Source organism: Homalodisca vitripennis, chromosome 4, assembly GCF_021130785.1.
Source record: "Homalodisca vitripennis isolate AUS2020 chromosome 4, UT_GWSS_2.1, whole genome shotgun sequence".
Taxonomy (NCBI): Eukaryota; Metazoa; Arthropoda; class Insecta; order Hemiptera; family Cicadellidae; genus Homalodisca; species Homalodisca vitripennis.
Window position 1 is genome coordinate 80,952,506 of NC_060210.1, and position 23,972 is coordinate 80,976,477.

Sequence of the window (23,972 nt, forward strand, 5' to 3'; positions counted from 1 at the left end):
TTCTTTAAATTTGTGCAATGTAGATTTCCAATTTGTTCCAGCGATGGTGGGCCCCCCGGACCTGTTGGAGGTGAACATGGGTGACAGTGATCATAATCCGCTGCAGAACGACGAGTCTGGGATGGAGGCTGACGACACGGATGGCAAGCTGGACAACTCTGAGGCTGAAGAAATAGAGGAGAAACCGATTAAACAGGAACCCACCCCCGGTACTTCATCTCATGGTGAGTTGTCAATCATGATGGTATTTAATAACCTAATTAACTTTTATGTCATAAAAATAATGTTAAGCCTTTACTATTTCATTTTTGATTGCAGTGTTTTGTGAGATGATGTGCACAAACACACAGTACATGCACACACACACACGTACATATAGAAAGCCTTTTAGTTTTTACTAGCTGTTACCTGCGGCTTCGCACGCAATCTTTAAAACCGAAGTCCTTATATTACTTAGTAAAAGCAATTATGATGATGGGAGTCCTATAACAATTTTAAAACGTAAGTAAGCATATATCAGGTAGATATTATCAGAGTTTAACTTAATTATTATATTATATTATGTTTGGCACGTGTAGGAGTATTTCTGGTTATAATTAATTATATACATAACGTCACAACTGAATCTGCCTTGTCATCCCGATCAAAAAAACACAAATCTCAGATCACACAGGTCTCGGAAACTTACTTCGGTCAAAAAGCGTATATTTCAGGTCTAAGATATTTCCAGTACAATAGTAGAGTTTGCCTTGTTGTTCTGACGAAGAAAAAATATGTAGAGAGAGAGAGAGAGAATATCTTTATTTCAAAATCCTAAAGAAATCTTGGTGTATACTTACGTAGGACCGAGATGCCTACTTCGGTTACAAAGTGCCTACTTAAGACCGTTTAAATTCACTAAATTCACTTACCTACTATGTCACAATTTAGCATGCCGTATTGCCTCGATCAAAATACTGTATACGTTCAATTATCTAGTTCTCAGAAATCTATTTTGGTCAAAATCGTGTGACATAGTTGAGTTTGCCTTGTCCTGATACAGAAAATACACACATAAGTAGGACTAAAAAGCCTGTTACGGCCTAGGGGAAAGTCCTTCTTACTTCTTATGTACTTTCCATATAAGAGAAAAATCCTTATTAAGGTTATGCAAAATTCCAAAATAATCGTTATTAAAGTTTTGCGTTACACCTGTTTTTTGGACTATAGCCAGGGAAAGAATGATTCGTTGAGACATAGACAGCCTTAAATGTGCCAACATATCCAAACAGTAACTGCTCAATGTTGAAATACTTTGAGAGAATCTGCAGTGATGGTGGCAACCACTAACTTTATTGATAATTAACTTTGTTCACAAAGTGGTTATTCAAAAAATGTTCATAAGCAGATACAGTTGGTACTACTGAAAAAGTGTCTAAACATATTTATAATCTGTTTATTAAAAAGAATAAACTTGCATTTATTTTGTACAATAATATATTTTAGTAATATTGTCATATGGCAGAAGTAGGATATTTCATACCTTCTTAAAAATAAATTATTGTATTTATATCAGGCAACTGTTTGTTCTCGTATTTACATCAAATAGAAGTAGAAAAACTTATATGGAGATGCACATTTAGGTTCAAGCACAAACACTATGTGATTTGTAAACCCCAATTCTTAGTCACTTGGCTTTTATTAGTGCCTGTGATCTAATTCACATTGCCCATCTTTTAAATGTAACAATTAGTAATAAAAGTAAAATTATGTAAATTTTTGAATTTAAAAGTGCTATACAGGGTCTGTATAATAAGTAACCGGACTGAGCCTGCCCCGCTCAGTCAAAGCGTCTGCTAACCGGTATCTGGTGCTGTAGTGCTGGTGGGGGGTCTAGTGAAAGGGAACCGGACTGCAGCAGTTGCCTCCAAGCGCTTGGAGAGTTAGTATCGAGCGAGAGCGGAGTGCATTGTCAGTTACCCTGTCGGAGTGAAAATGGAGAGTATGATCGAGCGATGTTTTAGCATTAAATTTTGTGTCAAACTCAAGAAAACGGCCACGGAAACTCTTCAAATGATTCAAGAGGCTTACGTGAGGATGCTCTGTCCAGAACTCAGGTGTTTCAGTGGCACAAAAATTTCCGGGAGGGCCGCGATGACGTCCATGACAAACAGCGTGTCGGTCCTCCATCAACGAGTCATACGGACACCAATGTGCAAAAAGTGCGTGATGTGTTGAACAGTGATCGTCGTCTGAGCATTCGGGCTATCGCAGATGAGGTCGGAATTGATAAGATGACCGTTCAAAACATTATTAAGAACGAAAGAACGATCTGGGCATGAGGAAGTCGTCACCAAACAGTTGGCAAAACAGTCGAGGGCAACGTTGCCACAGCCTCCTTACAGCCCGGATATGGCACCACCGGACTTCTTTCTGTTCCCCAAGATCAAGAGACACCTTAAGGGGACGCGGTTCGGGACTCTGGAAAACGTTCAACGTGCTACGACGAGGGCTCTAGACAACATCGAGGTTGCCGACTTCCAGGGAGCGTTCAGGGATTGGAAAATACGGTATCAGCGTGTTATCGACTCCAATGGGGACTACTTTGAAGATTTCTAAAGAAAAATTGTACATATTTTGCCAATAAAAAATTTCCTGAAGTCAGTCCGGTTTCTTATTATACAAACCCTGTATAACTCTAAAAAATCTGTTTCTTTGGTTCATTTATTTTAAACAGTGCAAGTTTGAATTAGAGAATGTAAAAATAACTCTTTTTGGAATAATAGTCTACATTTCTTCATAAATAAGTCACCCAAACATAACATTCATGGTTTAAAATTTTTCAGATGTACCTGTAAATGATCATATTTTCCTTAATTTTTCTTTGTTCTAAAACTTGAAATACTTCCTGCTTTATGAGAACAACTGGAATGTTTATTATAATTTTGAAAAATATTTGAACATTTAAAAAAACAATGTGTCATACGGAACTAATATTTTAATTCCATGTGACTAAGATTAAATGGCAAGCAGTATTGATATGCTTCCTACCAAAAAACTGCCTGCTATTGAGAAGCTTTATCAACTGTGTATGTGTGGCTAACTGAATTTGATGAGATAGGTAGTTACGTAAAGCAAACATGAGTTAGTGCAATAATTAACAAAATCATCTGTAAAAAATTGTACTGAAAATTTGTGTTGGGCATGGATTCTGCAGATTCATGATACTACTTTGTAAATTTTAGGTTTTTACAGAACTATGGGGTTTTAGGTTAAATATTTAAATTAAATCAAAAACCTAATTTTATATAAAATGCATGACTTTATAGGTAATATTATTAAAAACTTTTTACAATGAAGTAAATTTTTAATGTGGCCCTATTAGTTGCCCGGCACATATCCAAATGACATTCTACCTCTGTATGTCCTGGCCAACATATGGCGATGGTTGCATGCAAGTGAGTAACTGTAGTCAAAGATGGCATATATCTGAGCAAGTGCTCCATCTTTCTGAGCCTTTCTCCTCTTCAATGCCAATTGCCACACCAAACAGTCACTTGGGTGATACTGAATGATTTCATGAGACGGCTGTAAACAAATTCTGCAGTTGTGTTGGTCCACAGTATTGTTTTCTTTAAAAATTACATTATTGGTAAAAATAACATTTAAAAATCAGTATTTTCAATTCTGTTGAGTATAGTAACAGTGAATTTTTATCTTGATCTGTCTCTCTTTTCTGCTATAAAGGTTTTTACAGAAGTTTATATCTGAAGCAGGTTTCTATGTATTCTTTCCTGTTAACTTCTTGCACCCCTTTGTCAGCTTTTTGATCCTTATGGGATCGATAGCTTTCAGCGTTTCAATTGTAAACATCTAAGAACAAACTTCTATATTTTATAGTCTAGGTGTTTCTGATGTGACAATTATGTAAGAGTTCATTTTGAGCTTCTACACCGAATGTTTTAACTCATTGAAAAACATGACCCCAGATTCCAAATAAAATTTAAGTTTTTGACAAAGTGCGTGTATATCCTTCATTTGGTGCAAAAGTTGTGACTTGTACTCAATGAAACAAAGCTTTTTGTGAACTACGGTATCCATAACACAAGACTAAGTCATGTCTAGGATTGTTCAGAGCTTCATATCTACATTCTCTTTTTTGACACATGTGGTCTACAAGAAGACTTTATTTTTCATTAAACTTTCAGTTTTTTAAATACTTAACCCTTTAAGGACCAACAGTCTGATTTATCGCCGGCGGCGTACTATGCGAAAAGGACCAGCCGTCTGGTTTATCGCCGGCGGACTTTTCATATTTTTTAAGAGGTATTTTAATCTTCTATATGGAATAAATATACTATTTTTCTATTCCCTGTATGTTTATAACTATGATATCAAATTTTAAACGTCTTTGGAATCATCAGCTTGGTAAAAAAAAAAAAATTTACGGCCATGTTGCATCGTAATGTTGTCAGGGTACTTTGGGATTATACCGACCACACCCATACATGAATCGTTATTTGACATTTTGCTTCTACTGATTACTAGATTAGCGTAGAACAAATTTCGTCAATATAAAACAGGAATTATCTTATCGCAAACCCCTCCCCATCCTCAGACAGAGGTCAAAGTCGAACGGTCTAGTAGATAACGTGATTGCAGAGTCTCGACGCCCGTTCAGCTGGTGCGTCGCTTTGTTGTACTTCCGTGTTTTACCCCTACATTTCTACAAACACAAAAACTAAACTCTTTATTGAAAAAAACACACAACTTGTTTTTATGTACCGTGCAAAAAACTTAAATAATCATGTGATGCCGCGCGGCCTGCCGCGCGGCCTGCCGCCGTAATCGGGATTCTCGAGAAAGATAAGATAACAGCGACAACAATACCGATCACAATACCTGGAAACGCTTGTTGATTGATGGAATGTTAGTTCTGTTACTCAACTACATCGTTTTATAACGTTCTAAGTTCATTGAAAAAATTTTAAGCGTTGGGGGCATATAACAGAATCTGACCCCATTAACAATTATTGATAATCGTAAGTTTGTAATTTTGTAATTAAAGAGTTGTTTTTTCGTTCTATCATGTTTGTTTCTATAAATGTATATTTTTGTGTTCTTCATACTGGTGTGGTCGGTATAATCCTAAAGTACCGAATAATATCCTTAGTAGCCTATAAGGTTTTGTATGTTAGGCTAATGCTGAAAAGTGTGTTTTAACCAGTGTTACAGAAAAATTTAATTCATTTACAAACTTTTTTATTTTTTATTCCAGGGCTTTAAAATTTTGTACAGTTATAGAGAATTATATGTAGAACTAATAAATACCATTTCCCACAGATAGTTTATTCTTATTTTTGGTAGTTATTGAAGATCAAACTCAATTTTTTTAATTTTCTTTCTTTTTTTTATTTGATAAACAGATAAATCAAATTGTTTTTTGCTATATAATGACTTAAATTTATTTTTTCACAATGAACAATTTAATTATAAACATTTTTAAGCCTAAAAACAAATCTGTACAGTAATTAGTTCTGAAGATATGATTTTTCTCTCAAACGCTTGAAAAATCGCACATTTTTTATGTGCACAGTTCTTGGAGCAAGGCCAGAAAAACGCAAAAATTTTCTTTGCACATGTCAAATTTTGGTCTGGTCCTAAAAGGGTTAAATAGATAAAAGCTCATCACCACTATAATTGTGTCAAAAATTCTTCTATATCATTAAAAATAAACTAATTTCTACAAACCAAATAATACATTTAGTCTTCTGTTGAGGTGTTGCCAATATACTATGCAGAATGAGGGACTGTTACACTATTTTTAAGGTAAAAAATCGTGTCACTTCCAACTGTGATGAAAAATATCAAAATCAGCATGAGAAAAAACTTGAGCGGCTGGTTTTAAAGAAATTACTAACTTTTGCTACCTTGTACAGTTGAAATGAGCATGACCTTTAAAAATATCAGTTCTCTCATGGAAATCGGAACCGGAAATTCCGTTACTCAAGACTAGTGTTAAACAAAACAGATTTTGATTATTAACACATTCAAGACAAGACCATAAATCAGACTTTTTTGTGACTTGTGAAGTGCTATGAAATAAAGACAGCCTTGTTGCTTCACAAAATTAAAAGTTAAAGTATTTGGTTATTGTGATTTTTAAATTTAGTCATTACCAATAATGAGCTTCAGTTTTTACAGAAATAAGAGATAAAATTGTTTTATGGCTTACCAATGTTTTTGTGGGACAAAACAAAAATTTCTGTACAACCAATTCTTTTTCAAGCAAAGACTGCATCATCAAGGAACCATGAGTAATTTTAAACCCATTTTAATTTTATTAAGTGTGTTAAACACATGTACTATATTTTATAATACAGTTCATATTATGACCAATCCCAGTATTCAGCCCAATGCTTGCTGGCTCACCTTGTGGTGTTGTCTGGTTTCTGTTGGGCTAACAGCATCTGTGGACTTTTCACAGAGTTCCTGGGTAGGACCTCTGCAGCCCGATTTCCACAACATTGTTGATTTTTTTGTGGTTTCTAACATTTTCAGTAGTAAAATTTGTAATTAAGTTTCTATTTTTAAATATGTTAATGATATTTATGATCCTTTTATGAAATATATAGTATTGAGCACATGGATTGTAATACAAGGTTTGTTCAGAAAGTAAGTACTGTTTAATTCTAATGTCGCCGAAGCATTGCAATCGGTGTTCCGTTCATGTGCACTAGTCCTTCTTCACTTGCTATTGACTCAGGCCATTTAATTGTTCTACGTTGTGTTTTCAATTTTTTCTGAACGTTTAAAATGTTTAAAACAATAATTAGTGATCCCGCCTATTGTGAGATTTGTTCAGTAGTAAGAATTTTGAACGCAAGGAATGTGAAACTGGATGAAATTTATCGTCAACTTTGAGATGTTTACGGGGAAGACGTGCTGAGTGTAGGAATGGTGAGAAAGTGGTTTAGAATCTTCAAATGTGCATGATGAGAATCGGAGCAGTCGGCCTTCTCTCATCACCAATGATCTGGTAAGGGCAGTTGATGGAAAAATCCAAGAGAACAGATGTTTCACAATGACAACGCTATCTAGCGATTTCCAACAAATTTCATGCATTCTTTTGTACGAAATTGTTACAGACAGCTTAGGTTATCGCAAGCTGTGTTCCCGATGGGTTCTAAAAATGCTCACTGACATACACAAAACCAAAAGACTCGGATGTGCTTTGACTTTTGCTTGACACTCACATGGTACAGTGATGATGGTGAGAATTTTTTTAAACAAAATTGTGACAGGTGATGAAACTTGGGTCCCTCATGTCATACCAGAATCCAAACAGCAGTCAATGGAGTGGTAACACACGCAATCCCAAAAGAAACAAAAATTCAAGACGCCAATGTCTACAAAAAAAATCATATGCATTGTCTTTTGAGATTAGAAAGGTGTTTTGCTTATTGATTATTTCCGAAGAGCTGAAACCATTAATGTGGCGGCAAGGTATTGCAAAATCTTAAGAAAATTAAGGCGGGCAATTCAAAACAGAGAGGAATGCTCAGTAATGGAATGTGTTGCTCCATGACAATACTCGGCACCATACTGCTGGTGACACTCAAACCATTGGTTCTACAATTTCGTTGGGAGCCTTTCGATCATCCGCCCTACAACCCGGACTTGGCATCGTCTGACTACCACTTGTTCCTGCACATAAAGAGCGAGCTAGGCGGCCTAGAGTTAATATTGCTGTGTAATTTCTAATTTTATATAAAGTTATTCATATTTGACATTATTATTGGTACTTTATTAGCACTGTCTTTCTACAGTTTGTAATTACCCTTGCTAAGGGAACCAATGGCATTCGTGTCGGTATCATCAACCACTGTAATGAGTTTTGGTATTCAGCCCAATGCTTGCTGGCTCACCTTGTGGTGTTGTCTGGTTTCTGTTGGGCTAACAGCATCTGTGGACTTTTCACAGAGTTCCTGGGTAGGACCTCTGCAGCCCGATTTCCACAACATTGTTGATTGTGTAGTTGTTTCTGATGTCATTCCTGCCCAACCATTGAACTCATATTCAACTGATGTGAGAGATCCGCAGGTGTCGTAATGTTAGACTTCCTTTTATGTTCCAATGTGAATTGCAATTGATTCTTTAAAGTTTATGGAAAGTGAATTAATTTAACTTTTATTAACTTTATCATATCAAATTTCATTCAACATTTACATTTCAAATTGTAATTTTTACCCTATAATTTAACAACTGAGTGATGGAGTCTGCATGGACTCTAAGAGGGTATGTAAACATGAAATAAATAAATAAAAAGAGAATCTGCACAGTACAGCATTTATTTATTTAAGTAATTGCAAACGAGTTGTGAAAGGTAGTTAATGCAAAACATTAACCTCAAAAAGACATAGTGATTTTATTTTTGATTTTAGATAGTATGTTATTTGTCCCTTTGAGTGACACACCATCTCTAATTTTAACTGTACAAAAAAGTGAAGCATCAGCATCTCCAATTTTGATGTTTTTTGATGTCAATAATTCTTCATATAGTATAACATTGTTTTAGGCCTCTAATCGAATAATGGTATTCAAATGGTACCAAACTATCAATTAATATGAATTACTTAACGTTTTCTTTCTCTTTCGTCTGTAAAAAGTTTTATATTTATGACGATGATCTTGGTCTGTAGCTTAGTCAATGCTATGTTTTTTTTTGTTTTTTTTACATGCTTGTAATTGTAATTTTGATAAAATATAGCACTAATAATAGTTTATTCTCATAAGTGTTATTCTATTTGTTGCATTACAATTCTTTGACTAAGTTTTACGAAGACAAAATAGTGTTGTTAATAAGTCTGTTTCCCAGTAACCAAGTATGTAGAAGTTTGTTGGGACATTATTTACTTTACTTCAGTTTTAGCAATATGCTTCCTGTTTTAATGAACTGTTTCTTTGATATCAAAATAAAGAATAAATATGAAATTATATCATATAGTTCATTTACAGTGATTTTCTGAACACTTGTTTTCTTTAGCTTACACATAACATTCACTTTCCATGTAAATAACAATATTGTACATGTAACTTGCTAAGATTTGAATGGTTTATTTCACATGGTACAGTTAGAAGACCTTTATAGCACCAGATATGCTTTTAAAATATAAATTTAAAAAAAATACACTTTTGTATTGCATGTTTTAATTTTTTTAAACAAACTTTAAGGACATTTATTGTGTTGCAAATGTTATTACCAAATAAGTTATTTACAATAAATTTTCTTCCAAAACTGTACAAATATACAAATAATTGTCCAACGTTTTGTTTATATGGTTTTAAGAAATGGCAACAGGACATAAAGGCTTAATTAAACTGTTAAGATGCCTATTTTATTATCTTTAATATCAGTGTGTAGAATCACTTTCTTAATGTCATCTATCAATGGACTGATGTTAACAATTTTCAGTACTGATGTGAAGGTAGTATAGGTTTAGGTAAGTAATTTTGTTGAAGTTCTTCATGCATATAGATACATACCAATACACAGAAATTGGATTTTGTTATTAACGGAAAACGGGCTTTACTAAAAACTAAGCCAGTAAAGAAATGTTTCCTAAATTTATTGTGAACCTTAAAAGCATAAAACAACTGCTTGGATAAATTAAATTGTTGTATAAATTAAATAAATCACAAGAAAATATATTTGAGATCTTTTCGAATAAGAATAGACAAAGCAAGATAAAATTATTTCACCATCTCCCTTTATTGAACAAATTTGTCACCAATAACTTACTTAAAAGTGTAATAATATTTTTATTTTACTACTAATTATTTCAGAACCGGTTTATTCCAGTAATCCTAATAATTAATTAATTAATAATTAAGATTAGATCGTTCTTATTAATTAATAATTAATCTTATGTCCTTTCATCAAGAATAAAACAAATTATTGGACCTAAATGTTGAAATATAATAACTAACAAATTGAAATTGCTATTAAAATCAGGGTTCCCATGCGACCGTGAAACTCATGAAACTGTAATTAAGCTGTGAATTTCGTTCACAGTGAAAAATCCTTAAATAACCCGTGAATTAATGTACAAACTGTGAAAATCTCTACAACTGGTGATTGATTAATCAACATGTGTCGTCACCATGACTTATTCATCAAATCCGGTTCACACGTGAGCGAGAATTAAGCAAGCCCAATCGCGATGATCAGACTTGGCACAATTAGTAGTGTACCAAATTAAATGGAGCATTTTACATGAGCGAGTGTGAGCTGGCAGATTGTTGCGTGCAGGAGCAATTATCGCTAACAACGCCACAAATGATTGCAGCCGACAGCGGCGTGTTGCAGTCCTGGCAACGTAGTAGTGTTTAGGGAGAATTGAACAGTTCACACTGGCTACAGGCTGCCACAGTCGATCGCCCAACTGCGTGGATGTGCCAATCTTTCTCTAAATATTTATATATGTGGTCAAATAGAATCAAATGCACTGAAAAGAACTAATATCTATTGATTAATTATTAGTTGGAATGTCATAAAACATACGGTATGAAATTAAGGCCTGATATAAGAAGTACATTTATGTGATGTAAAGCGTACGCAATGGTCTTTAGAATAAAAAAATTTTATTTCCAGTTTTATTTCTTGGATATATTTTATATTTCACTTCATATTTTTCAAAAAAAGTATACAAATGAATCAATTCTACCCGAAATTTAAATTCAGTTCAAAAAATATAACATGTAATGAAATGCATGTCACATTTCAGATCAGCATTAGAGGCTTTGAGTTGACCCCACAATGGAAAAGCGACTCCCAATGGACCGATATATGCTGTTATGAATACTAATGTAGCGGGAGTAGGGGGACATTTGTTTTGAAGAACAATGTTTCAAATTTCATTTCTCTATTATAAATAAAAAATTTATTTCACTATAATGAATCTCTTACATTTTGACCAAAAGTAATTCCTGTAACTAGAGGAGGCTAAATAACTGATTCCTCGATGGGATAATGGAGAGACGAAACACACCAACACACAGAAATCTAATGTCATCAAGTGGTGAGAGAGACCTCACTAAATGCTGAATAATAAAAGTGAATTATTGGTTATCGCAGAAATTCCTGAAACCCAACCCAAAATAAATTATTGGTTTTCAATAATACATTTTTAAGAATTGAAAAATGTTAAATATTACAACTTGAAGCTATATAAATTTTAATACCTAATATCATTAATTAAAGTTTAATTTCCAAATATGTTAAAAATTATATATTGTGTAGATAAATGGTTTGATTGTTGTATTCTAATTGAAACTAAAATTGTTAGTTGTAAAATGGATAATATATTTCAATACCAACATTATTTAAAGACTACAAACAGTTATTTTGTTGGCAGATTCGTCTTTTAAAGGCAGCAACTCACAAGATGGGGACACCTTCAATCCTGGTAAGTGTTGCATGCAGACCTATAAGTGCTGGTAGTGCTCAGAATATGTTGTTTTAACCGGTTTCAAAATACTTTGTTCTTTAAGAGAGGTTGGTTTAATAATATACTTATAAAGATTTGTTAACATTTATTCATCAGCCATGAATAATTTGGTACTGTAATTTACAAAATTTATTGTGGTTTATTGTAAAAATGTAAAATGTTTTGGATTTAATTTGCCTACTCTATGCAAATATACATAAAAATTGTTATAGTTTGAACAATAATATTTGGGCATGGGTTAGATATAATTAATGGTTTAAAAATAATCTCTTTCTTTTCAAACATTAGAAAGTGTAAGATGTGATTCCTATTTTAAGGAAATATGTGTTGTGTGTTTTTGTGTTTTGCTCCGTGTTGTGTCTATGTAACAAACAGATGGGTCACCTTCCTCTTTAGTAGGTGTAGTAGTTTTATGCTATTTTCTGTTTTGACAGCATTACAGTTTTTTTTTTATTATGAGTGGTTTAGTTTTTAAGACGCCTTATGTTTTCTTGTATATTTAATTGAGTGATTGTGGACGAAGGGACATAGAATAGAATCATTAGGTTCTTAAATATTTTTAATGAAAATTAATTTCTAATAAACCTTCAGTTTATTTGTAGGTAAGTTATTCAAGAAGAAAATATAAAGTATTAATGTTTAGAAAAAAGCTTGGAAGTAAAGGGGGATGAACTGTTGTGACATGATATTGTAGGAATAGTAAATCAGATACAAATGTTGTTTATCTGAATTATAAAACCATTTTAAATGTTTTACCTCATAGTGAAATTATTTTTCTAAATAATACATATAAAATGCTTTTTCTATTATGTAGTGTAGTTCAAGTGATGAAACTACACTAGGATATATGATAGAAAATATAATATATATAATATAATATATGATTTAAAGAATATCATATTTGAATTTTTTTCCCTTGAATCTGTATTATAAATAATATATTGATTGTTATATAATTTGTTGTTAAATCAATGTATTTTTTTACAGCAATGGATTTGTAATATCCAGATAAAATAATTTAATTTGTATGTATCAAACGGTTAAATTTATTATGAATTTATTGAAACTATAGTTGTTCTTATAACAGCATTAAATTATATTCTATATAAAAACATCTTATTTTATTCAAATTTGATACAGATATGTGTAGAGAATCTAGCTCAGTTTGATGTCACCATTAACCCTCTTGGGTTATGTACACTACTTGAAGCTGTCAAAATAGAAAAAGTGTTAGAAATCTTAGGGTATTCATAAATATAAAAAAGAGAAAGGTACTTCATCTGATTGTTATTTTAATTAATTACTTTCCCATGTGGTTATGTACTGTAGTTAATAGTTACAAATACAGAAGATTGAAGAATTAATACCAGCATTAGATTTTAAGGTAAGTTTAACAAATACAATATATATTTAATAAATATGGTAGAGGAATGTGCCCCATCTTTTTGTTATTCCGGTGCTATAAAAGGTATATGTTGCACTTGCATTTGTTATTTTTGTTGTTATTTTAAAACATCACTAGAGGTTAGAAACAGGTGGGATAACTTCACTTAGTCAGAGGTGAATTTTGAAATCGTGAATATCAAATAAACAATGAACATTGATCATTCAAATGGAACATAAAGTTTTTGTATTATTGCAGCTGTCTATTTAATAATCTACAAGTTTTGTGTAAATTCATGATCACAGTGGTGTTAATTTTGGGGTGCACATTCCTATTTTCTTACAAATTTAAAAGATTCAAAGGTTTAGACAGTAAACAGAAATTAGTATTTTTTTTTCTTTTCTAGATGAAGAATTGAAGTCAGCAAAAAAATGTAACCGAGAAACAAGAGAAGAACCGTTCCCACTTACCTCTGATGTTGATGAGTGCTATGAAGACATGATAGCATGTTCTCCAGCTTCATCTGATTTTGATCAGGAGTCAAATACAAGCAAAAATGGGAAAAATAAGGGAGGAAAGAAGAAAGAAGGTTTGAGTGAAACTGATGAGTTTTTGGATGAAGATATATCTCAGTACGAGTTTGATTCTTTCAAATCGATGATGTCAATGGGAGGCGGTGTTGGAGTGGTGGCTGGTGCACCTGGCAAGCCCATGGACAAGGCATCTGTAAGGCGTTACTGCACGCACGAGGCAGACAATGCCTATCGTTGTAACGTCTGCGGCAAGACTTACACTCACATCAGTAACTTCTGCCGTCACTTCCTCTCCACCCACCATGGCATGCGTCCTGAGATCCCTTGCCCTGTTTGCTTCAAGCTGTTCACTCGCAAAGACAATATGATGACTCACACCAAACAGGTCCACCGCCTGACACTTCACCGTGGCACTTTGCAGCCCATCTCCGAACCTTCCACTGACACATTTCCTCCATCTCCCTTTCCTGAACCTATCTGATCACTGTGGGAATTTCCTGTTCAAATGTACTTACTACAGAATCATGAAACTTTTTTATATTGATGGTTAATATTTTGGAGTAAGATAATTAATATTTTTCCTATCACGAATAATGGAGGGTGTCTGAAAGAAGGGTATCAAGTCATTTGGTTTAAAAGGTTATGACAGTGGCAAATATTTCGGAACTAACTTTGAGTGCAGACTCTGAAATTCGGGACTTCTAATTGGCTGTTTACACAAATGTAATACCTTCATTATTAACTAATTTTAACAAAGTATAAAAACATGTAAAATATACTTTAAGTATTTAACATGAAGATTAGTAAGAATCATATAATACCATTAATTCTTATACAGTTATTTCTTCTACTGTGTACAACTAAGCAGACAGTGCAAGCCGAAACCGATGTAGCTTTTTAACAAGCTATAATACTAAGACTGTGAACGTGTACTAGCTATGAGTTGTGTTATTAAAATGCCATAAGATGTCAAGCACTGAACAAATCCAGACAGATACTGTCATTAAAATATAATTACATTTAAAATATCAATCATGTTCAGAGCATGAACCGTATTTGGGAGTTTTATGGTACATTAAATGAACATTGCACTCAAAGTATTATTTTAATGGAAAATTCTCTTCTAAAAGTTTGTTGATACTAAACAAGTATTTAGTAGAAAAGACACCCTCCTTTATTTGTCACTAGAATTGAGGTCTTGTTAAGAAATTCCTGTCAATTAATTGACAAAATAAATTATATTTGAGAACTGTACAACAGAAAAAAATGTATTAATTTTCTAAATAGTCGATAATAACATGGTAGACATTAATAGTTAGAATCAACTTTGTTTTGAATTTGAACCAAAACAACAACAGGCTTTCATTGTAATGTGTTATGTTCCTTGTAACAATATCAGGTTGGTAAATGAAGTTAAAGTTTATTAAGCTATATAATATTTTCATATAAAACAAATTTTTATTGATGGGTGTTGCTATTTTAATTAATTGCACCCAGTGGTAAATATGTCAATTTAAACTAGTCTTCTAAGTCATAAAAGTGCTAAATTCATTGTTTATGGTGTATTTTTACTGTTGATATAGATGTAATATATATATATATATTATGACATAAGAATTCATAATAATCTAATTATATGGAACCAAATAAATCATACTAATAGGCTGTTATTTTTACTGTTACCAAATGTGGTTTTTAAATTTGTAACAATCATTTTACATTAAAAGTAATATCTAATCTTTAATAATGTGCCTTTCTGGAATATATATAGTAAAGTGTTGACTAGATGTATTGTTACGGTCTCTTTATATCATAACCAATGTTATATTAACTCCTTTGTAAATTTGCATACCAAATCTTTGTATTTGAGTAATGAAGAAAGGTAATTTCCGTATTAAAAATGTATTAGTCCATAAACATACAAGACATTATAAAATAATAGAATGTTCATTATTACCTTTTTTAATTTTAACAATTTTAGTACTACAGCATCTGGTATACTTGCAAACCTCAAAGGGCTGATCCAATTTTCACCTCAGAATGTTTGGAGGAGAAAACTACAAAATATTTGTTTTATGACATATATGTATTTAGATTGTCGTGTTTTTGTTCCACACAGAGAATGAATGGGTAATAGAAATATATAAAATATTTAGTCTCCAAAATGTACAAATTTAAGGGGGAAAATAACTATTTATTTAAAAAATGTCTTTAATAGATTTAGTTTTATATAAGCTATTTACACACATACATTTGTTGTTTAAACAGAACCCATTGGTGCATTAATTTTTAATATCGTTTTAGCATCTAGGAATTCCTATTTTTTGTAGCCTGGCTGGTTTTACAAACAAATTACAATAGCTTGAGTTCCATAAGAGATAAAGTTATGAAATTCACCAAATTAAACTTGTGTTTTAAAAACTCAAACAAAAATCACACACACACACACACACACACACACACACACACACACACACACACACACGTACACGTACATACATACATATATACATACGAATAAAGGCCCATGTTAAATATGTTAGTACAGTAAGTCACCTTGGAAAATAGTATTGCCTTGAGAAACAGTATTATTTACAATATCGTTATGAATATTTGGCTTTCATTGCAGTGGAAACATGACATTTTATAGTATACTGACTACACTTGTCGGTATTCTCTTCACAATTATCAAAATAACAAACATCAGCTACCTATAGTACCTACAGCTACATGCGTGTAATGCAGTTGAAGCTTGTTCAGTGCTGCTATCAGTACAACTACGTAATTAAAGTTTCATGGTAGTGGTGTGACGGTACCCGTCATAGTACGCTTACCGCTTATAGTCATTGAAACAACAAACAACCTTAAAGGTGTAGTAAATTGCTCTTTTGCTCACATATATGTTATATGAAACATTCCACCGATATTAAAATCAAAGCAAATGTTTTGGAACAAGAGCATGTTTTTGTTTCAGTACCATTTATAATAACTGCGGCATGTTACAAAGGGGTAAAACCGTAATTGTGGTCCTTACACTTTTAATCTGATAAAGAAATCATGCAATTCAATGCTGTAGCACTAAAAGGGTTATATTTGAAAATATGTTGACTTGACAATACATTTGGTGAATTACTTAAATTTGCTAAAATTTTACATAGCATTTCTTTTTCTTTTAGTTTGTTATGCATGTTTAAAGTTATATGATAAGAATTGCAGTTACTAGTCAAAAATCACCAAAACTAATATATATTTATATAGCAAAGTGCCTTTACCATTTGTTAAAAGAAAAGAAAAGTGATTTTATACACACATGAATATATATGTTGGTTCTCAACCACACATTATACTAATCTTAGATCTCCTTCAACAAGTGCCAAATCGATATAGTTATATTTAACTTATTATTAGCCTTTGTGGGTTTAGACAATTACTTGCTATATTGAAAAAGTGTTTAAGCTTCATAATATTCATATAATTTACTACTGGGTTTTATACAAAGCATGGTGTTTATTGATGTAAAGGGGGGTTTGTGTTGTACATTTTAGTGTCCATGTTGTACTTCTTAAGAAGATCTTTTTATTACTTTTTCTATCTACATTCCACAGATTAAAGTACTTTCTGTTGGGTATAATATTTTTGCCAAAGATGTGTATTAATAATTAAACTTGTAATAATAACTAAGTTAAATTGGCAGTTGTCCTCTTACTTAATAAGAAATATAGTAGAGGTGGCTTTTGAATGTTTTTGAGTCTAAAAGGCATATTTTCTGATTGTCATAAATGTTATAAAGAAATCTGTCATAATATTATCATTTCTACAAATTATTATAATTCCAAGCATTACATTACAATAATAAGTATATTGATGAAATGGCGTGCTTGTGATTCCGTGAAACAATTATTATTTTAAACTCAAATCTAAGGAAGGAGAGTTTAATTAATTTTTGTATTATGTTTTCATGAAAATGTTACTGTAGGATTGGCCTTATATATATTTTTTCACATTTAAAGATGACTAAGAATGATTTTTAAATTAATGTTAAAACAGTATTTTAGTTACTGTTCAAATTTTTTTCAGGCTAGTCAAAATAATAATTTTATTTTGTAATTTTAACATATACAACTGATTAAATGCCGGAACTATGGATAGTATATAGAAAAAGGTTGTTACAAGCTAGTCATTTCAGTCAGTTTAAAAATGCTAATAAATCATTTGATTTCACACTTGTAAATGTAAATATGCTATTCTTCAACAAATTTTTACTTTAGTTTTTTAAAGGTCAAATAAAACTTTTATTCTTACATATAGCCATAATATTAACTCAACAATATCACATTTCCACACCCAAAATGGGTTTCTTAATATTTATTGTTTTTTTGGCATTTTACTAATTTAACCAAATGTAATGGTTTAGTCTTGATTAAGAAATTCTAACATGTTAGTCCGGTGTTAATTCAATAGATATGATGGTGTTTTTAAGTTTAAATAAATTAAACTTAAGAAAATCCTAACATTTTCAATATTCTTTATTTTGAATAAACTGGTTCATTTCCTTCATTTATATTATGCATATTAAAATGTAAGTGAAACATAATAAAAGCCACCTCTAAGTATATTCTTATTTATGATTGTTAATATTTTAAGTCTTAACTGTTACAGTTAATGTGCCTTGTTAAATCTTAACACTACTAGTCAGAATGCCATATAAAGGTACTTAGAATATGATGTTTATTAACATAGAAACTAAAATATTAATTATTTTTTCTTCTATATTTTTGTTGACTGTTAACATAGATTTTTTTATTGATAATAATGTTAGTATATTAAATCATACCTCAGAGATAACCATTGAAGTTTCCTGTAAGTATTTAGTTATATGTCGGGATGTGTACTTGTGTTACCAGATGTTCTAGTTGTTTATTTATGTGTTTTGCACATAACTACGTTTTTAATATTTAGGAAACATAAATTTATTCAGGCAGCTAATTACAAGATTGTTGCATTCAAGTAATGTTAAACTATTTTATATAAGTTGTATTTACACCCACCTAAGTTGTGTGCAAAACACAAAATAGTAGTGATATTTGTTTGCCATATTTTTATCTTTGTGTTGTTGGGGTTAGTGTTAATGGTTTGTGCAATATGTAGAAGTGTATAGTTTAAGTTGATAGTCATATCAAAACCAAATGAGATTGTTTGAGATTGTTTAGAGTTTATTAATACCATAACTGAACTGTTGTACTATGCAGAGTATTATGTGTGTGGTCTGTTCTTACATCTGCTATCAGGAGGAATAAGACAAGTGTTAGGGTGTGCATCTACTAATATTGGTGGTCATTCAGCTGTTTTTGTTCAAAAATAAAATATAACTGTAAACTTTTGCACAGAGAGATTAGCAAAGAGTTACGTAGGCCTGAGATCATGTGTTAGGTTTCAGAAATGAGAGAAATAATTACTAATTTAAAAATAAAAAGAATAGTAAATTGAAGTTAAACACACAGAATAGAAGAATAGTTAAACACACAAAAAATGTGAATTAATTGTAAAATTACGAAGGTGATATAATTTAAACAAACTATAAAACTTGGTTTATAACCAACTTATAACTTCTATGTACAAGTGGTAGAGATGCCTTGTTAGTTCTACCATCACTTTAAACATCCGTCATCAGAATGTCTTGTTTCAGGTGAAATACAGTAAAACATACAGACTAGTTTCTTCTTTATTGCTGAGACTGTTCGATTTCCACGTAGAACTGTTTATGCCAAGGTATTAGCCAAGTCATACTACTAATAAGGCCAGTTATCTTGAGAAGTATTAATGGTGGTCGTATTACTATTCTGTATAGAAATGAACATATCCCTTCAAATGAGAGAAACCAAAGTTTTATCAATATCGGAAAATTTATATTCAAAATACGCTATTGTCAGCAATACATTAAAGGTATTAGTGTATTATTTAGCTTTCAAACATTTTATTATCATTTTGTTATTTTGGTAATTTGAATTAAATTTTAGTGTTCGAAATAACATTTGATTCTAATTGAAGAGTATAAACAAACAACTCTTTAATGTGCAATCAAGCAATGAAGTGAAGTAGGAGCCCAAAGTAGCAAATATTCACTGCTTGTGCATTTTGTTTAAAACTTGAATCAAGTAACAGGCAAAACATTATTAGTCTATTTTTAGTACATTGCAACTTTTTAGGTAGGTAAATAGATGAATAATAATACAGCTTACCGATAGTCGTAGTATTACAATAAATATAATACTTGACCAATTTTATACAAATTAAGTACTTGACCAATTTTGTTAATTAGATTCTGTAAAAAAACTTGTCTATTTTGGTTAATGAAGCTTCAAGTCCCCATGGATTAAGTTCCAGGAGTTAATGGTATTCTTTCTTCTTGGTGTTTTAGGTAATAAAAGACACTACACTTGCAGTAATGCCCACAGGCTTTGCTCTCTGTTGCATGTAACAATGTAAATTGCAATTAAAGAGTTCCTTAAATCTTCCTGATAGCAGATTCTTATGGCAGCTTTAATAGTGAGTGACCACAGGTGCCTTAATCTACACTTGAACACTATTTTTACACATGTTACTGTTGGTGATACTTAATATATTCTTATTATATATTGTGTGTTTGTGTGTTTTATTTTCCATAGTTCCTATAATTAGTGTCACATCTAGGAAGAAATTTTTAATAAGTTATAAAATAGCAATAGATGCCATATGTTTTGTTTTAAATAAAGTAATAATACTTTCATTGGAATTTATAGAAAATTTTACTTAAAAGATATAGTAATTTTTACTTACGCAATTTTGTACTAAGTAAATTTGTTGATTCAAGTGATAAAAAGATCCTTAAAATATCAATGCACTAAAAATATTGTGCAAAATGTATGTATTCACTTTTCTAGAAAATAATGGTAGATTCTTGTCTCAAATTTTATCGTTAAAGAAACATAACAAGATGGGTAATTGCCCTTATCAATGTTTTGGAACTTAAAATAAAACTTATTTACTGCATTGTTACAGTATCTAGATAGTACTTTACCTGATATTTCGACAAGTGGCTCCATGGCCACACGGTAAGCAAACTCTTCACTTTCGATAGTACTATACTTGATATTCCTACAAGCCTGGTCCCATGATCACAGCAGACTTCACTTGCTGTGGTAATCATCTACTTCAATTTCCAAATTCTTGTAGTAGGGCCCAGAGAGATGGATCCTTGCTCTTTTCTCAGAAATCATATCTCTAATGAAATTTGTATAAATTGAGTTTCTGTAGTTGTATGATTCTATAGTGCTTCCTTAGCTCAATGTTCATAGTAAAATATCACTGTCATGTCTCTTGTAGTGTATTTATGTTTCAACTCCGTTATAACCAACTTTTATTATAACAAAAACACTAGGTACAAATTAAAAAATTTAAAACCATCACCTAAAACTCCACATGGGATGAGTAAGTAGCATGTAACAGATAATATGCTTGGAGTCAACGATGCAGTGACACTACTGACTTGTAATTAAAGGTGCCGAAGGACAAGTGCAATCATTTATCAAGAAAATTTGGTTTATGATGTTCTTTTTAAGTAAAAATGGTATGAAATAAACATTGTAGGCGTTGTTTTACGGTAAAAATTAATTTGATTTAAAAATTCATGTTTTAGCTTTTACTTACTGTACCCATAATACATATGGAGTTGGATTGCGGAGCGGGTTGGACTGTCAAATATATTTTTTCCAGTAAATAAAATTATTATTAACAAATTAATTGGTATTGTCTATCTATTAATTATTTTACTGTGTTAGTCTGTAAGTTGCAATGAGCATGATTTTGTTTTCAAGGAATTGCTCTCTTATCTGAAAATTACATTTCAATATTACTACCAAAGACAAATAGATTTGTTTGGTTCTGTCCATACTAAAGAAACATATTCATGCTGCACTATTAAGTTAAATGATAACTGAAATTATTTTTGTTAAATGAGCGTTTATTTATTCTAAGGTTTGATTTTTCATATAGCTGTTTAACTTGTGAAGAATTGTTTGGCATGTTGGGAATGATTGGAAATAGAAGATCTACAGCTGCGCTGATGTGTTGTTGAGAACTATTAATTACTCTTTATATTTTTTGAGTTTAAAATTAACAGGTAAGTATGTTGCTTAAATGTTGAAGTGAGTTTAGGTTATATTATCCTATTTACTTTCCATTGGATATTAATATAATTGTAATATTATTAAGATATTTAAGTTATATTTATACTGTCTAGTGATTAATTAAACTTAATGAACATAAGAAGTGAGCGATCTTCCACAGCCATTTGCCTTAATAAGCGTTCAATTACTGGAGCAGGGACAAACTATTATATAAAATCAGATGTAGTACAGTGAAACTATAAAAAATGTCTTAGTGGGTATGGTTATTGTGCAACTGATAATGCTGTCTAAATATTTATGAAAATTATTTTCTGGTTAACCCTTTACGTGCCGCGACGTTTTTCTATATGGTATGCATAAAATGCTGAGCGAAAATGCCTGATTTTGCAAGGGTCTGGTTAAAAATTCATAAAAAAAATTATTTATTAGTATAATGTCCTGGGTTTTTTATTTTTTTGTAGATAAATATATTTTCTTTATAAATATAATACATTGATTACTTATTTAACGTTTTTATACCAATAAAAAAACATTAACAAAAACTTTATGAGCAAAAACATTTTGATTTTTATTTTGACACAACGTGTTATAGAAATATTTTATTTTTTCACTTTCAGTTATTCTATCTTATAATTCATTTAATTCTTTACAAAAAGACAAACACTTTTTTTATACTTATAAATAAAGTTTGGAAAATAAATATGAAAATATGAACCGTTACAAAACTAGACATTTTCATATTTACTACATTTTCTAACCTAACCTAACACTCTGTATTGTCTACACTGCTAATGCTTAAATCTAATGCCTGCAATCTAGATCTTCATTGTCAGCAATGTTTGTACGACTCATTGTTTATAAATATCACTGAACAAACACAAAAAATATAAAAACTACAAATGTATTTAGGAAAGTTCTAGCTGATTACGATCGCCGCAACTCACGGTCAAGTCATTGTTCTACTTACACACAGACTAGAACATACAAAAACTAAATAATATGAATATACTAACATTACAAACCCATTTACACTTAAAAACTTTCAATATTTACAATCATTTGTGAAATAAACACCAGCTCAAACAAAACATGTGATGGCTCGTCTGTGTAGCTGTTGATTCTAAACTCGACTGACGCGCGTTATCTCTTTACAACCACTGTAAAAATCAGAATATAACCAGAATGCAACAAAACCTTCATCTAAAGTTACGTTGAAGCCTTTGGAATGCGTATGTATAGTCATTGAGCCAATTTAGATAAATACTATATAAAATATAAGCGTTACTGCAGAAGTCGCAAATAGCGATTCTGGCATTACTTGCATATAATGCAGGATCGCAAATAATGATGCTCCGGCACTCAAAGGGTTAAGCAATAAAACTTTTAGGACAATATAGTTTAATAGTTAAATTACATAGGGGCTTAAATGGATAGTTTAAACTTGTCAAGAGAAAAAACTCTTGATTTCATAACTGTTGTATGCAAATTGTGGCTATAAAGTAAAAAAATAAAACTACTGCTACAAAACATTTATTTTAAAATTTTTACAAACTTAATTATGACCACCCTCAATGTGCACACCTCCTCTCTTTTAACATTTTTATGATATGATGCAATGCTAGAAATCTCCTGGGTTCTTATTCATTGTTTGTGCTGACCCTTTCAACAGAATGAACTTTAATGCAGATTTTACTTTGTGCAAGGTCAAGCGAATAAGGTGGACATTTTAGTACTGAAAAGTTGTTGCCTTTAACAGAGTACAAACCCATTACTTCTTTCACAATTCGAGTAGGGTTTTCTTTCTTATTCATTCATGAAGTTGAACATGAATCTCAAGGTAAATAATGTTGATCAACATTTTGTACATTCAGGAAAAAAGTGAAGGTACGTACACACACAATCCGATAAGTATTTAAGAAATGCAGGCATTATAGCCTAAAATCTAGATTTGTTCATTTGAGTGTTTTTAGCTCATAGTGAAGTTTGCTTACCCAGTTCATGGATTGGTACTTAATTTTAGGATCATACATAAAAATCAACATTCGTTATATTACTTTCTTTCTAAGAAGATCAGATTAGTACTTTCTTTCCAAGTTCAGATAATTTTCAATGGCATACTAGCAACAAAACTTTCAAATGGTCCATGTTTGGCACTTCCAGCTTGTGCAAGCGTATCTTTAAAGTGATCATGCTCGCTTATGACGGATTTTGTTGAAAAATGTACCCTTGGAATTGTTATAATTGAACATAGTTGACCAAACATTTAAGACCAATTAATTGTGCACCTGGTAAGACAATGAGAACATCTCTTCATCTATATGATACTGAATGGCTGTTAGGAAACTATACAGAGCTATTTTGTGAACTAGTTGTCTCTGATGTCTAAATGATGCAAAGAGTT

The 23,972-nt window shown here is 31.5% G+C and overlaps 1 protein-coding gene across 7 annotated transcripts in view; it reads left to right on the forward strand.

The window, feature by feature from the left end:
• Window positions 1–23,972, forward strand: part of LOC124359617 (protein tramtrack, alpha isoform-like) — an 83,225-nt gene that overhangs the window by 26,052 nt on the left and 33,201 nt on the right. For 4 of the 7 annotated variants that reach the window (XM_046812507.1, XM_046812508.1, XM_046812505.1 and 1 more), the window contains exons 5-6: window positions 24–224; window positions 11,397–11,447. In XM_046812507.1, coding sequence (XP_046668463.1) covers window positions 24–224; window positions 11,397–11,447 — 252 coding nt within the window. Of the gene's footprint in view, window positions 1–23; window positions 225–11,396; window positions 11,448–13,279; window positions 20,042–23,972 lie in introns of those variants that run through there. The other 3 variants (XR_006922178.1, XM_046812511.1, XM_046812509.1) reach the window with 3 other exon arrangements.